Source organism: Capra hircus, chromosome 12 (assembly GCF_001704415.2).
Source record: "Capra hircus breed San Clemente chromosome 12, ASM170441v1, whole genome shotgun sequence".
In the NCBI taxonomy this organism is placed as follows: Eukaryota; Metazoa; Chordata; class Mammalia; order Artiodactyla; family Bovidae; genus Capra; species Capra hircus.
Window position 1 is genome coordinate 53,293,243 of NC_030819.1, and position 16,103 is coordinate 53,309,345.

Sequence of the window (16,103 nt, forward strand, 5' to 3'; positions counted from 1 at the left end):
TCTTACAGGCAGAGCTGTTTCCAGATCAGATGTTTGGGGGTTGGGAGAGCTAGGAAGACTTCAAGGAAGGGAGGAGCACAGCCTGATTTTTGAAGGTTTGCTCGAGGCTTTGGTGGCATGGATCGTCTGTGAGTGCAGCTGACAGTGAGCTGGGTACCACAGCCCCTCGAAGGGAAGAGCTTCCACTGTCCTGGTCCTGGCCACTCAGGGGAAACTGAGGCAGGCAGAGGGTAGTGGCCCCGTGCAGGTGTCACCATCTAAAGCTTAGAGGCACAGCTCCCTCCCAGCTCCGTGTGAACCTGAAGTCCTTGCTCCATCCACCTGCTCAACTGCTGAGAAATCACCCAGGACAGCAAGAGTTGGTAGCCTGAGGCTGCTGCCCAGGGGCGAGGACTCTGCCCCTCCATTCCCAGCAAATGCTCACGGTGACTCATGGAGGAGAAGATGATGGTGGTCCTGTTCCCAAGGGGAATCCTTCTTGTCCCTTCTGTGTCCATTCTGAGGTCTAGATTGAGAAGCACCCCCAAGAGATCCAGTGGGTTGGAAACATGGAAACCTTGATCCAGGTAGGATCCACCTGCAACCTGAATCAGTGAAACTGTCATGTGACTGAAGCCTGGTGACCCATGGCCCCTCTGTGTCCCCCCAATATCTGCTCCTGCCCCTCCAAGCTCCCACCTCAGGGACTGGTTATCTAATGTGTAAATAGTCTCCACACCAGATATGTGTTCTTGACTGTTAAGTCCACTCTCCTTAAATAATTTCTCTCTCTGACAGCGGATGAGGTAGACACACATACCCTGGAGGCTCGGGGATGTATCCTGTAGCACTCACTGCATCTCCAAGTTCATACGTATTTGAACACTCTGGTTTTACCAATATGAAATGATCCATTTTTCAAATCTTTGGGTGAGATTGAAGATCCAGGAAAATGTGACCTTTTTATCAGGTGGTTTTTATTCTAATTTAGAATATACATGTCTTTCAGGTCACACTTGGAGTTTTAAAGATACTCTAAATGCCCAAAGGGGTGATTGCAGAGGCCTTCGCTGTGAAGTGAAGGATGCCCCGTTTGGGATATGTGTGTCCGCGCACACATCGTATGAATTACCTGGTTCCTACTGTCTGCCTCTTCATTCATGGGGAGATGGCCCCCACCAGGTCCCTCCCAAGGGAAGCCCCTCACCCCTCACACATAGGGAGGGAGTTGGGTCCCTGCGGAGATTGTAGTATTGATTTTTTTCTGTAGAAAAGGGACTGGGAAGGACGCTTTATGGGAAGTCCTGGCACTCGGTGACGCACCAGGCAATCTTGGTCTCCTCCTCCAGGCAGCGGAGCAACTGCCGTGGTTGCCTCCTCCATGGTTATCACAGCGTCCAGAATCCACCCCACAACAGGAAACACAGACCAACCTTGCCCAGCTCAGGCTCCTCCAGCCTCATTTCTAGAACCTTCTTTTGTCTGTCACCATGTCCACGGGGGGCTGGACCTGAGCACCACGGACATTGTGTGTGTGTGATGAGGGGCCCACAGAAGTTTCTGCATGCCCTAACCCCTGGCCACTTGTTTCATGGCATCCCTGGTCTGTCCAGATGCAATGCTGTGCTGTATTACACTCAGACCAGCTCTGCCCTCTCTGGGCTCTCACCAGCTGAGGTTTCATTATCAAGTAGCTTCACGCCCAAGCCTCGCTTTCCTCTGATTTACTGCAAGAGGTCCCTCTGCATTTGGCCTGTGTGCTCAGCCGTGTCCAACTCTTTGTGACCCCATGGACTGTAGCCCACCAAGCTCCTCTGTCCATAGGATTTTGCAGGCAAGAATACTGGAGGGGGTTGCCATTTCCTTCTCCAGGGGCTCTTCCTGGCCCAGGGATCAAACTGAAATCTCCTGCATTGGTGGGTAGATTCCTCACCACTGAGTGCCCAGGGAAGCCCATGCATTTGGCACCCAACCCAAGAGTCCTCACTGGCTAAAGATGTAACTGAGGGTGCCTTCTTCCCAGTGGGGCTGCTAGCACATCAAAAGGACGCCTCGCTCAGTAGTGTACTGAGTGGGGAGAAGGGAGTAAGTCATGCAGCTTGTCACCCAGTCCAGCTTAATAAACCTTTTTTTTTAATGCTAAGAGAATAAGAACAATCTAATTAAATCTCAATTTCAATACCAATAGCTGTGGCCTTGCCAAAGATTTCAGTACCTCGAACTTAGTCAATATGTGAAAATCAAGACACTAGAAAATCTTTCTGGAGACACACCCTTAAAATCAGTTATTTCCACGACATGTTTTAACAGCTCCAAGCTTTAAAAACCAGCGACAAAACCATACTTCCAAATCCCCACATAACCTTTGCCAACTGGGTTCAAAGATCATTTTCTTCATTTCCCTCAGCCATAAGCGTTCTTACTGATGTTTCATAACCCAGTTTAAACAGCACATACATGATTGTTATCAAATGTCATTTTTACTGTTCTCAAAAAGCAGTTCCCAGCTTTATTGAGACACAGCTGACATCTAATATCGTATGTTTAAGGGGTACATGCAGCATATCGATTTGATCCACTTATGTCCTGGAAAATGATTATCATCACAGCACTAGCTAACACCTCCAGCCCATCACACAACTGTCATTTCTATAAGATGTTGTTTTTAAATGACTGTATTCTTTAATAAATATCCCAGCCGGTAATGATCCAGGATGTAGCAACCCCAGAAATGTAGCTTTAACAAGCCCACCTTCTGCTGCTCCATCAACCTGGGATAGGTTTGGAGGAGGAAGGCGGGACCTGCAGAAGAACCTGGATAATTCAGCTTCTCCCTGTGGTTTGCTTGGGCTGCTGTGGCTGGGCGGGGGAGTTAAATTTTCCTTCTGTGTTTATGCTTTCTGTATGAGAAATGGGAACTCGAGATAGCCGAAGAGCTCTGAACACGGCAGTGCACTCCCTCTGAGAGACCCCCACGTGCGTTTTTCCTGACATGTGATCCCATGGTGGGTCCAATGGCTGGTGGTCTGCATAGTCTCAGTGGATCAAGGCCTGGAGTGATGCTCTGTGTTTGAGGCCCAGGAATTTTTTTTTTTTTTTAAGGTGAGGAGATTCCAAAACAGAACATACAAAAGCCATCATATGCATCAATGTATATGGACGTATACACAGCATGTAACACTTAAAGAGGCTGTGTAACTCTGGGTGGGCTGCATCAGGAGATCGCGTCTCAGGTTTGGCTCTGAGACTTGGGCTAATCCTGCTTCCTTTCCCACGCCCACTCCTGTTGCCGTGAAGGGGCTTGAAGTGCTTTGTAAAAGAGGGAGACAAAACTCGTCAGCCTATCAGGATGGAGACAAGAGCTGATGGAGATCATGGTGAGGGGCTCTCGCCACCGGTTGGTCCCCTTGACATTCTTCCTGAGTGTGTATTTCAGTTTTCATTGAATTTAATAACCTTCTTTTGCTTAAGGGGCGTTTTATACTGATTGAATTACGTTTCTCTCTCTCAGCAGTGTTAATGCACGTGTCACTTCTGGTTTTTGCAGGCAACCATGGTTCTGAGCTCTGCGCACTTCTGGCTGGGATTATTTCTGGTTCCCACCGCGTGTCTGATCGAAGACGTGGCGTGGAGAGCGTAAGTGAGAGATAAAGTGATACCCCGGGTCTTGTCCTGTGTCCTCCATTAGTCTTTAGCGAGCCCCAACATAGGGTGTTAGATGCTGTGAGATTTCTGCAGTCACAGGTCTCCTGCCGCCTGCCACAGCAGGTATAAAAGATGTTGGCTTGGTTTGTTTTTTTTTTTTCTTTTAACCTGCACTTCACCTTGATATGAGAATATAGTAGAAAAGGAGTCAGGCTGTGTGAAGGTCAAGAGAGGTGTTCCTTGTATAGGATTATAAGGGAGAATTTCTGAGTATAGATCCATTTCACCAGGGTTAAGAAGCATAACTCAAAATTCACTGATTTTTTTTTAAAAAATTAGCTGTGTCGGGTCTTAGTTGCGGCACATGAGATCTTCATCGCGTCATGCAGGATCTTTCTTTGTGTTGCATGAACTCTGCAGTTGTGATGTGGACTCAGTAGTTGCAGTGTGAGGACTCAGCTCCTCCAGGTATGTGGGATCTTAGTTCCCTGGCCAGGGATTGAACCAGCATCCCCTGTATGACAAGGCAGATCCTTAACTGCTGGATCACTAGACAAGCCCCTCAAAATTCATTGATTTTTATCAATGCTGAGTGATCACAAATATAGTCTGGCTTTAAACTCCATGCTTAAAGGGAAATTGTGTGTATATGTATGTCGTTTCAAATCACCAAATGCTTAGAATCAAGTTGTCTTTGTTTTTCCAAATTATTCCCAGTAAGAATCCTTCAAATATAATTTTCCTGAAGTGTGAGTGTACAAGTCTATGAGAAGATTAATCACAATAACAAAATTATCACATAGGTTCAGTAGGAAATGACTTATGCTCAATTTTTATTTGTGTTTCAGAATATATTATTTTCTAACTATCTTATTTACAATGTGAAAAAAAGGTACAAGTTTCCAAGATAAAATAAACTTTATTTCATCTGCAGGGAAAAGAAGGAATACTGCAAAAGAAGTCAGGTTGATTTTTGAGGTCAGGGTTAGACCTGATGACTTCTACTGTTGCCAGCTTCCCTGAAAATCGAGACTCCTGGATTGGTATTACTTTGGGCAAAACATAATTATTTGGCGTCTCTAAGGTAGAGAATTGAGACTTGATTCCAAACCTTCCAGAAGACATCAGATTTCATTTTTCTCTCTCCCTTCTTCCCACACTCAATGAGAACTGCTCCTACCTGACAGGTAGGAATGTATTTTGAAAAAAATCTTCATCTTGGCATTATCTTGACAACCAATGATCCACAGAGAGAGAAGGTGGGAGAGAGGATTTTATAGCACATATTTTGGGTGTTTTCCTTTTTTCCTTCTCTTCACTCAGTTTTATAACTGTTAGTGAAAATTAAAGAACTGTGATTTCTCAAAAACTTTATCACTACGTCCATTTTATCTGCTAAAACTGTGTTCTATAAATAGAATTGGAATCCTTGAAAATCAAACTATGACACCCAAGAAAGATGTTTTCTTAATCTAATAAATGAACTGAAAGAGAATCTGAGTTCTATGACTTGTGCTCATAACACAGCCCAATTATGGCATGATATATTGGCTTGCCAAATTTCTTCAGTTTTGCAAGATCATCAAGTTAGTTTTGGGTACATAGAATGTGGTCTTGATTACATCAGATCACTTTTTAGTGTATAGTTTGAGACTAGTAACTTGATTATAAATTAATCTTGGTCTCTTTTAATTCAACTATCAAATTAATGTCATGAAAAAATTTTATTAGTATGTAATTTTTAATTTGTTTTTAATTGAAGGATAATTGCTTTACAATATTGTATTGGTTTCGGCCATACATTTTTGCTGAGACTGATATATTTGCTAAGTGAGATGCTGGCAGGAATATCTCATTTCAAAACAGAGTATTTGCAGATTGTAATATCTCTGCCGCCTCCTCTGTTTTCTGGATCTTTTCTAATACATTCAAAGGAAGAGTTCCCAGTCTTCGTGAAGCAAATTATCTATCCTCTCCAACGGGACTTTTTTTGGGGGGGGGAGGGGTGGATTCCTGGCACTGTCAGATTAGCACTATTTACATTTTAACAAGGACACTGCTTCCAGCTCTACCATATGGAAAGGGAAGTCACTTCTTTCCAAGGGGGTTGCCAGCCAGGTAGGAGCCGGAAAGGCCCCTCTGAATTCCAGACCCGTCTCCTGAAATGCGTTTTTGTCTCATTTAATTTGGATTGTATGGCGTGTATAGCCTCTGGCCCAGGGTGTTTGCCCAAAATATATGACCAATAATACGTAGTTAATGTCTAAACTACTTATCCCTCTCCTCAAAAGCAAGAATTTGGCAAGTTTCTTTGGTCATTTTGCTTCTGATCAAGGAGTCCATCTTTTATCTCCTATTATACTCCCAGCCTGAAATATTTATTGTTGAGTCAAGTAAATTCGGGGGCTTCCCTGATATCTCAGCTGGTAAAGAATCCGCCTGCAATGCAGGAGGTCTGGGTTCAATCCCTGGGTTGAGAAGATCCCCTGGAGAAGGGAAAGGCTACCCACTCCAGTATTCTGGCCTGGAGAATTCCATGGACTGTACAGTCCATGGGGTCACAAAGAGTCAGACACGACTGAGTGACTTTCACTTCACTTCACTTCAAGTAAATTCCGAGGCTTCTCCCAGGGAAACTGTATTATGAGTTGCAAAATTAAAAGACGCTTACTCCTTGGAAGACAAGTTATGACCAACCTAGATAGCATATTCAAAAGCAGAGACATTACTTTGCCGATTAAGGTCCGTCTAGTCAAGGCTACGGTTTTTCCAGTAGTCATGTATGGATGTGAGAGCTGGACTGTGAAGAAGGCTGAGCACCGAAGAATTGATGCTTTTGAACTGTGGTTTTGGAGAAGACTCTTGAGAGTCCCTTGGACCGCAAGGAGATCCAACCAGTCCATTATGAAGGAGATCAACCCTGGAATTTCTTTGGAAGGAATGATGCTAAAGCTGAAGCTCTAGTACTTTGGCCACCTCATGCGAAGAGTTGACTCATTGGAAAAGACTCTGATGCTGGGAGGGATTGGGGGCAGGAGAAGAAGGGGATGACAGAGGATGAGATGGCTGGATGGCATCACTGACTCGATGAACGTGAATCTGAACGGGATGAACGGGAGTTGGTGATGGACAGGGATGCCTGGCGTGCTGCGATTCATGGGGTCACAAAGAGTCGGACACGACTGAGCGACTGAACTGAACTGAACTGAACTACCTCTAATGAGGCCATGATACTTACCTGTCATTTCTCTTTCTTCAGCTTTACAAAGCTGTCCTGTTTTTCCTTCCTACACACTGAACAAAAATATTAATCCCAATTGTCCAGAAAATTGCCCGTCATTTGGTTCAAATTGTAGAATGTTTCTTGTCACGTGATGTGCCAGGCTGCACCCTGGACTCTGGGAAAGAGAGCTTGAGTGACATGATAGGGAGTCAGGGGGCCGCTGGAGGGCTGGCTGTGATGAATCAGCTTGAGGCAGTGTCTGGAACTTCTGTAAATTTGCTGTGATTCTTTCATCTTGCCTTGGGCCAGTCTTAAGACCTTTTAGTTTGATTTTGAGATTTGGTGGTTAACTCTATTTTGAAAACGCTTTTAAATTCCAACTCAAAGCAGTCCTGCCTTTTTACATAGAGTGAGTCCCTTACATACAAACGAGTTCCATTCCAAGAGTGTGTTTGCTAAATCCAATTTGTTCACACGTCCAACAAAGTTAGCCTAGGTACCCAACTATAAATAACATAATCAGCTATATGGTACTGTAGTGATCTATAGTACTTTTAACACAAGTAATACATTAAAAAACAAAACAAAAAATAAGACATTTTAAATCTTACAGTACAGTACCTAGTAGTACAATAGCAGGCACACAGGGGCTGGCATCGAGTGAACAGACAAGAAGAGTTACTGACCGGGAGAGGGAGAGGAGGTGGGAGATGGTAGAGCTGAAGGGTCGTCAGCAGTAGGAGATGGAGGGCCGGCTGCAGAGTGCCTCACACCTGACGTGGATGGAGCAGGTGCTGGCTCCGTGCTGGAACAAGATACACGTTCTCATCTTTGAAAGTTCGCAGCTTAAAGGTTCGTATGTAGGGGACTTAACTGTGCATTTCTGTGCACGCAGGTTGCTCTGTCTTCCTGCACTTTCCCTCTTTCTTCGCCCAGTCTCTCTCCCATTTCAGGACCTGCACTGTTAAGCGTAAGGAAGGAAAAAACAGCATGAGGCAATTTGGTGATTTTTTTCAGTGAAGTCTATCAAATTTCTGAATGCAAATCCATTATTGAACTATGTTAAGGCAGATTTGGACATTGCAAAAAACTTCTTCTGTTTACCCTGTTAACCAGAATTTTCATGAGGGACTAAACTAACACATCTTTTATTAAAATAATGGATGATAGTTGCTACCTGGCTAATGAATAGTTTTATTAGATGCATGCAGTTTAAATTGTCTGGAACTACTTTAATATCCTTTAGCTCACGTGCTTCCAAAATGTTTACCCATGACTGCATTCTTAGGTAAGCTGCCATGTACTTATGCTCATAAAGCAACGATTCACTTATGTTGCTTTATAGAAATAATATAAAGCTCAAGGCCACAGAGCTCAGGGACCCATCTCTTTTTATCTAACTGTATCTCCTGTACCTTACCAGTCAGCACACAGTACATTCAGCAAGTCCAGAATGACTTCATTTCCTTATTATAATCCCAGATAGGCAGTTAAGTGGAAATAAAAGGTAATAAGAAATTTCTGTGTACAATGGGTCCTTGATTTAAAAAAAAACAACCAAAAAACCTTCCAACCAGACTAATTTCTTTTGAGACACATTATATTTACATTTTCATCCACATTTAGAATCTAATGTTTCCTTCTGACTTGTTCTCCTTCCATAAGGAAAAAAAAGAAAAGGAGTCCAGGAAAAAAAATTTCAGAAATAAGAAGATGAAAAGTTCAGGGTTTTAGGCCAACTTACTTACTTCAAAAATCTCTGATAACCTCAGTAATACCTTTCACTCTATCTGAAGGATCACTGTGGACTGCCGCAGACTCTTACAGGGTCTAAGCACCCCACCTGCCCTTCTGTGCTCACCTGGCCTCTGGACATGGGGTTGGGGGAGGAGCCCTGGGAAACAGCCATCCACAGGTAATTGGGTTCACTCTGCCCAAGCTGTGATTCAGAACAAACCCAACCCCAGCTCATGGTGAGATCTGATTTCCTTGCCAGTGCTCAATACTTAGTGGCTGGCTCTTTGAAACTTGGAAGTATTAGATTTTAGTCGATGACAAATGTAGACTTTGGCAGGGGAGGTCTTAGAATCCTTTCTCTAAGTAAGGCCTTATTGGGTAAAGATTCTTGAAGAGAAATATTTTTAGCTATTTTTATGTATTTATCTGACTGCACTGGGCCTTAGTTGCGGCATGTGGCATCTTCAATCTTTGTTGTGGCACGGGGGATTTTTAGTTGCAGCAGGCAGGATCTGGGCCTCCCTGGTGGCTCTTCTCTGGTGGTAAAGAATCTGCCTGCCAATGCAGGAGACTCAGGTTTGACCCCTGGTTCGGGAGATGCCCTGGAGAAGGGCATGGCAACCCACTCCAGTATTCTTGCCTGGAGAATTCCATGGACAGAGGAGCCTGGTGGGCTACAGTCCACGGGGTTGCAAAAGAGTTGGACACAATTTAGGGACTAAAGAGCAACCCCAAATTTGGGATCTTGTTCCCCGACCAGGAATTGAACCCAGGCCCCCTGCATTGGGAGCTCAGAGTCTTTGCCACTGGACCATGAGGACAGTCCCCAAAAACATGGTTTTAAATTGCTAGCATCAACGCTACTGCAGTGCTCCAGGCAGAAAGACTAGCCATGTTCTCATACTGGTTAAGTTCCCAGGCTGACTCCCAGGAACTAGCCTTGTGGAAATACTACAAAATTGCTGAAGAACTCTTAGGTATGAACACATTTTCATCTACTCGGGATGTGAACAAGGCCAAGTAGAATCAACATGCTTATTTCCTTCTCGAGCAGTTTTATGAATGAGTGAAAACTGGTGGCTTCAGTCCTGTGGGTCAAAGTCTCTTTTCTCTTGGTCCAAGCGGTAGGTTTCTGGTGCTCTGCGCCCAGTGGTCCAGCCTTCCTGTTTCAAGCCTACTTCGTGTCTCCCTTCCCCTACCCCAGCCCAGAGGATAACACTGGGGGCTAGTCTAGAGGTTGATGAGTACTGCTTGCTCTGTGGGCGAGAGAGGAAGAAGGAAGGGAGGATGCTGGAGTGAAGACATTCCTGAAACAGTAAGGACAAGCCAGACACACTCCACAGGACCTGTGTATCTGGGGTGAATCCAAGTGGAGTGGGGCTGGCTGTTTACCCAGATGGCTCTTATCAATACAGCCCAGAAGCCCAGTTGAGATCAAAGGTAGACTTTGGGCCTGGCACATTCATTCATAGTGAACAGTGTCACATTCTCTTTGTCTTCTTTCCAGCAGAAAGTTAAGCATTTTCTCATTTCTTGTTTAAATGAAAATTCCCCTGTCTCTGCTTTGAATTGCAGTGTTTTAATCGCCCCTGAGTCTCAGGACACTGCTTGGTGTGGTTAAGGAATTATGTGTGAAAGCTGTGTGGTTCAGCTCTTGTTTCCTGTGGGGAGATGAATGAATGACCTACACTTACACAGAGCCTCCGCTCTGACACTCCACCGGAAATGAACTTGGGGTGTCAGCAGACAACTGGGCGCTGTCTTCCCAGACTCCTTGAAGGCGGAAGGTGGACGGGAGCACGTGGCTCCGTGGAGCAGCTCAGGTCTCCAGAAGGTTCCATTGCATTGTGCCGTGTCCTTGCAGACACATTCAGTTTGGTTCTGATTCTGTGCTTGATGGGCACCCCACATGCGCTTCTGCAAAAAAAACTAGAAAAAGATTTTCAGAAGAACACTGCCCTGTGCTGCTCTGCTAGAGTCTTTTGCTTTCTTACAGGTTCTCTTCTCTCATTTCTAACCTGTATCTCAGTCAATACCCTTTCTTTGCCTGTATGGCTTCCAACCCGCCATTCTCTGTTTATCTCAATTTTAGGAAGACCTTTGTGATCAGCCACTTATTGAAACATTGTGAAGTATTTCTTAGTTTAATCAGGTAACTCTTTCCGCAGGTCAGGGAGAGCATTTGAGGTTTACAGGCTGGAAAGGCCAGCCTGTTTTGGTGCTGTGTTTGTTGTTTTACGCTGCTGAGGTCTGCAAGAGAAGAAAGGAAATCTGTGCCTGGATATATGCATTGGCCCAAATTTCAGATCAAGGGTTTGGTGTGATGACAGTGACCTCTGGCATCATACCTCCATCTTGCTGTGACTTTTTTCACCCTAAAAGGGTGAACGACTGTTTCCCCTGGGCTCTTGACCTTACAGTTGGGGCACAGTCCAAAGAACCCACATATGTCCACTTGGGTGAGGATTAGAGCATCTTTTGGGTCTTTAGGTCCTGAAGTAGACAGCTTTCAAGGTAGACCTGTAACCCTGCAGGAACTGTGGGCTTCTGTCTGGACTTGGAGGGCATCAGCCAGCTCTGCAGCCACAAGCAATGCTCTTAGGGGATCGTTTGCTGATACCCATGGCCTGGGCCCATTCTGCAGGACTTGGGGTGCTTCCCAGGTTGCAGAGGTGGAGCCTTCACCATGCACAGGGCTGGCATATGTTCCACAGAGACTCCAAGCCCCAGCCTGGGTCAGAGGACGTCAGAGAGGGCCCATGGGGGAGCAGCCTGTTGTCACAGCTGAGTTCACACGTCATGTCCTTCTTGTCTTTTCCTCGGACACAGGGCCAAGCACACCTGCAAGAAAACGCTGCTGGAGGAAGTGCAGGAGCTGGAGACGAAGTCCAGAGTGATGGGCAGAGCAATGCTCCGGGACAGTAATGGAAAGAGGTGGGTAGCACCAGGCCAGGGTCCCCAGGACCCCCTTTCCTTTTCCCTACCTCCCTTCTGGGGTTTCCTATCCTCTTCTTGGTTTTCAGTGTGAGCGCACGATGGGTGAGACAGAAACCATGCCCTCTCAGGGGCAACATGAAATCTGACTTTCAGGTCCCTGGGCCTCCCCCTAGGTGAAACTGAGGTTTATATGGCGTCTGAACATGCAGAAAATAGAAATAGCATTGTGATCTTCAGGTGGAGAAGTGCTGTGTCAGCAGTATTAGCAAAGCATGTTTAAAAGCCAGGCCTCTTGTTCTCAGCCCCAGTGATGTGCTAAAGGGTATCTGCCCTGAAGTTCTGCTCATCAGAGAATGCGTTTTGTTCGTGTAGATTCTGTTCATTCCAGGTATACCCGTGGTTTGTTTTGTTTTTGACAAATAATTTTTTGCTCCTGGGGTTCAGACAGCATCACATGACCTACTGGTTGGTCCAGCAAAGCAGGGGCTGCCCCCTCCCCCACCCCCCTTATTTCTTACAGACCCTCAGTGGCCCCCACTCCTCCCCTAACTTCTGGGCAAGTGAGTAGGTTTGATTTAATCGTGTATGTTAAAATGTTATCAGATTGCATCTGGTTAAAGTTTACTGAAGCAAACTGACCTGAGCCCAAGGACAATGTGCTGGTAATAGGAGGCCTTGGCCACCTTAGGGACACAGAGGTCCAGGAGATTATGAGCAAGGCTCCCCTCTAAGTACTTGGAAGGGACCCTAGAACTAGCTACTCAAGAAACAAAACTCTGGAGGTGGAGTACTTCCAGAGACCCTCTGATATTGATTCTGTTTTATTTAGGTTCTGTCTTCTTGTACCATCTTTCAAAGCAATGAAATCAAAGCATTTTTGTTTTGTGTTGCTTTTAGGAAAGAGAATGCAAATATTTTGAGAAGTATCAGTAATATTATCTCAAATGGCTAGATATTTTAGGAAAGGGGCTGAAGAGTATAGGATTGAAGGCTCTCTGGTTGAAGTTGTGATTTTTTGTGTGTATTTATGACATTTTTCCTGAGTCCATTAGCATTCATTTTATGCCAGACTTTATCAGTCAGCTGAACAAAAATCTTTGTCTGAAGCTTGAAGTCATGACTGGTGGGGGCAGGACTGGGCCTTGTGGTGGTCTGTGTATAACTGATACACAGGCCACACAGCTAAGGGTGAGCAGGCCTCTTCAGCCCGTTGGACAGCAGACACAGGGCTTCTGTCTAGGTGGTCAAGGACCCACAAAATTCTTTAATCTCCAAAAACAATGTGTTCATAGCTTCTAAAAGTAGGGAGATGCCCCTGCAAATTGAAATTAATACATGGATGTCAGTCTTAAAGCAAAATAAGCACACTGTTTTATCCTATTTGCAAAAAATTTTGCAAGCTCTTCTGTATCTCAAGAACTCTCTCATATATACACAGTGACTTCTAAGAGATCATGAGTCATTTCTGAGGACAAGGAGAATTTCCAAGCAAAATTCTAAAACTCTTCTCAAACACTGAACAGGAAAACACTGCAAGGAAGGCAGCGTGAGACAGCCCTTCACCAAGTCTGAGCTGACCTGGGCGGGATCTCCGGCCCGTGGGGTCCTCAAAACAGGTCTGGATGGGGGGTCAGCGGCACAGGGGATGTCCGGAAGAGGTGGCAATCCCAGGCGGCCTCTGGCTTGAGAAGTCGAGAGAGGCTGCCCACTGGAGACAGGATGGAAGGCAGAGCTGTGAGGATGGGGAGATGGTGATGCACAGAAAGTATGAGAGGCTGTGTGGCAGAGGCTCAAGTGCGACGTGTGCAGGGAGTGTCACAGAGCTCTGAGCCTGTGTCCGAATCCTGGCTCAGCCAGGGCGAGCCCTGCAGTCTTGGGCGAGAGAGATTTTCTGTAAGGAGACTGTCTTCATCTGTTACAGATGCAGACTCATGGGGGGGAGGTGGGAAGTGTTAGAATTTATGAAACTGAATTTATGATGAGTGACAGCTCACTGACCAGTGCTGTGCTCAGTTGCTGAGTCATGTCCAGCTCTTTGTGACCTCGTGGACTGTAGCCCGCCGGGCTCCTCTGTCCATGGGATTCTCCAGGCAAGGATACTGGAGTGGGTTGCCGTTTCCTTCTCCAGGGGATCTTCCTGACCCAGGGAGCAAACCTGAGTTTCTGGCCAGGAAAAGGTCGGCGGCTGGGCTTTGGTTTGGCAGGAAGGTCATGATACTGAAGGGTGTTGTGGGCTCTCAGCTTGTGGTTGATAAAAAAAAAAAGTAAATTAAAAAAATACTTATTTTGATGGAAGTGTAGTTGGTTTACAATGTATATTAGTTTCAGGTGTATAGCAAAGTGATTCAGTTATATACACATACGCATACTTTTTCAGATTCAAAAAGAATGTAATTTCTAAAAGCATTTATCCTGTTCAAAGTTCACTTTCATATGTTCAGGTAGATCAGGAGATAACTGGAGTTTAAACGTGGTCTCTGCCTCCCGCAGTTTGGAGTCTCTTCTCTGAGCCCTCTGTAAACTCTCGCCGGGACAGTCGATTCAGGGGGGTGGAGGGAGGGTTTGAATGCAGGTGTGCAGGAGGAAACGTGGGGTCGCAGCTTCCTTTCTTGCTGTCACAGATCTGGCCTCAAGTTGGGGCTCCTGGAGAGGTTACTTCAGGGACTCCGGGCCTCCCAGCACCCCTCACTCCATCTGACTCCTCCCCCCAGTGGCTCCCAGATTTCCTGGGTGGTCCATGGGCAGCCTGGACAGGCAGCTGCTCCGGAGAGAGAACTCTGCTCTCCCAGTTGTTCGTCCACCACCTGCCCGGCTCCTTTCACTCCTGCTTGGATTTCCTGCTGCTGGGGAGCTGCTGGGGGAAGGGCAGCCCGGGCAGGCTGGGGGCCTCCCTGTCCCTCCCTCTGAAGAGTCACAAACTGACTCCCTCTATGAGAGACCCTGAGTATTTTGTGTCTCTCCCATCTCCCTGTGCCTGCTTCCCCGCCCCATGTGATGTTTGAGTTCCTCCACGCCTCTCTCTCCAGCTGTCAGTCTGGCACGTAGGGAAGCTCTGCAAATATTTGTTTTCTTTTAATTGAATTAATTTATTTATTTTTGGCCGCGCTGGGACTTTGTTGCTACTCGGGTTTCTCTAGTTGCGGCCGACGGGGACTACTCTTCTTTGCGGTGTCCAGGTTTCTCACCACAGCGTCTTCTCTTGCAGAGCACGGCTCTAGAGTACAGGCTCAGTAGCATCAGCCCAGGCTTATCTGCTCCTGGCATGTGGGATCTTTCTGGACCACAGATCAAACCGGCATTAGCAAGTGGATTTTTAACCACTGAGCCACCAGGAAGACCCCAAAAGTATTTGTTGACTGAGTGGAAATGCAGAAACCCAGTGGGCAGAGGAGGGTGAACCTGCAGCGCCCAGGCAGCGGGTGCCAGGGCGATCGCTCCTGTTGAAAGTGGCCACGGAGGGTGCAGGCTGACCGCTAGTGACAGGGCCCTTCCGTCTGGTGGCTTCAGAGGAGAGCTCACATAGAAGCACAGATGGGGGCTCTGGTCCTCCCTGCCTCCCCAGCACCCAGGTGTCCTGGCTCCGTGGCCGCCCTGCCCCTCACTGTCACTCAGCTTAGCTCTGATGCCCGAAAGAGGGTCCCTTGAGCACAGCCTGCCAAGCCTTAAAAGCAGGTCCAAGTCACAGGCAAAGTCTAACAAACAACCAAGTCTAGCCGTTTTTCTCAGGAACGTGCTCATAAGAAACAGAACCAAAATCTTTATGCATCAATTCCAAAACCCCTTTTCTGCCAAATGAGCATTTTGAAATGGTACCTGGAGATTGCAGGTACCCCTCTGTGCCCCTAATTCATCCAGTGAAAATACCTAAACATTTTATTGATCTTATCTAAGCCCCCAGACTTTTACATGATTTTGGTAAACCTTAAAGTTTCATGAACCTGTTTCTGCCTTATCTCATGAGTGGAATCGGCTTCCAAAATTAACCTGTGTGATTTGGACATAAATCAGCCTGTTCTCATGACTTAGAGAAAAGAAACCGAGAAAGAGAACTAGGTGTCTGGAAAGTATAGTGAAGTAAGAAATGCCAAGGGGATGAGCAAAATGATTTTTCTTGATTTTCAGTTTGTTTTTTTCTGGGTGAAGCGGTTTTCTCGCCAGGTAGTTTGTGTACCGTAGAGATGCTAAGAACTTAATGGATATTTGGTTGTTCGGAACGCCTGTTGCCAACCCATCTTCCCAGTGTTCTTCACCAGAGGATAACCCTACCGTTCTGCCTGTGGAACAGTCTGGCATGCACACCGTTACTCTACGTGGTCTTAAAAATGAGCTAAGCTGGAAGAATTCCTTGTTTCAATGTTTTGGTAATATCTTTCCCTCTTTATTCCTTTTTTAAAAAATTGAACTAGAGTTGACTTGCAATGTTGTGTTAATTTCTGCTTATAGCAAAGTGACTCAGTTATGCATTTATACATTCTTTTTCATACTGGTTTCCATTAGGGTTTCTCTCGGCATGTTGAATGTAGTTCCCTATGCTGTACAGTAGGACCTTGCTGTTTATCCCTTCCTCTTTATTCCTAATGTG

General features: G+C 45.9%; 1 protein-coding gene across 1 annotated transcript in view; it reads left to right on the top strand.

Moving 5' to 3' along the window:
- Nucleotides 1–16,103, top strand: part of ATP8A2 (ATPase phospholipid transporting 8A2) — a 465,925-nt gene that overhangs the window by 408,997 nt on the left and 40,825 nt on the right. The window contains exons 34-35 of the mRNA XM_018056568.1: nt 3,527–3,615; nt 11,414–11,518. Of these exons, the coding sequence (XP_017912057.1) occupies nt 3,527–3,615; nt 11,414–11,518 (194 nt within the window). The remainder of the gene's footprint in view (nt 1–3,526; nt 3,616–11,413; nt 11,519–16,103) is intronic.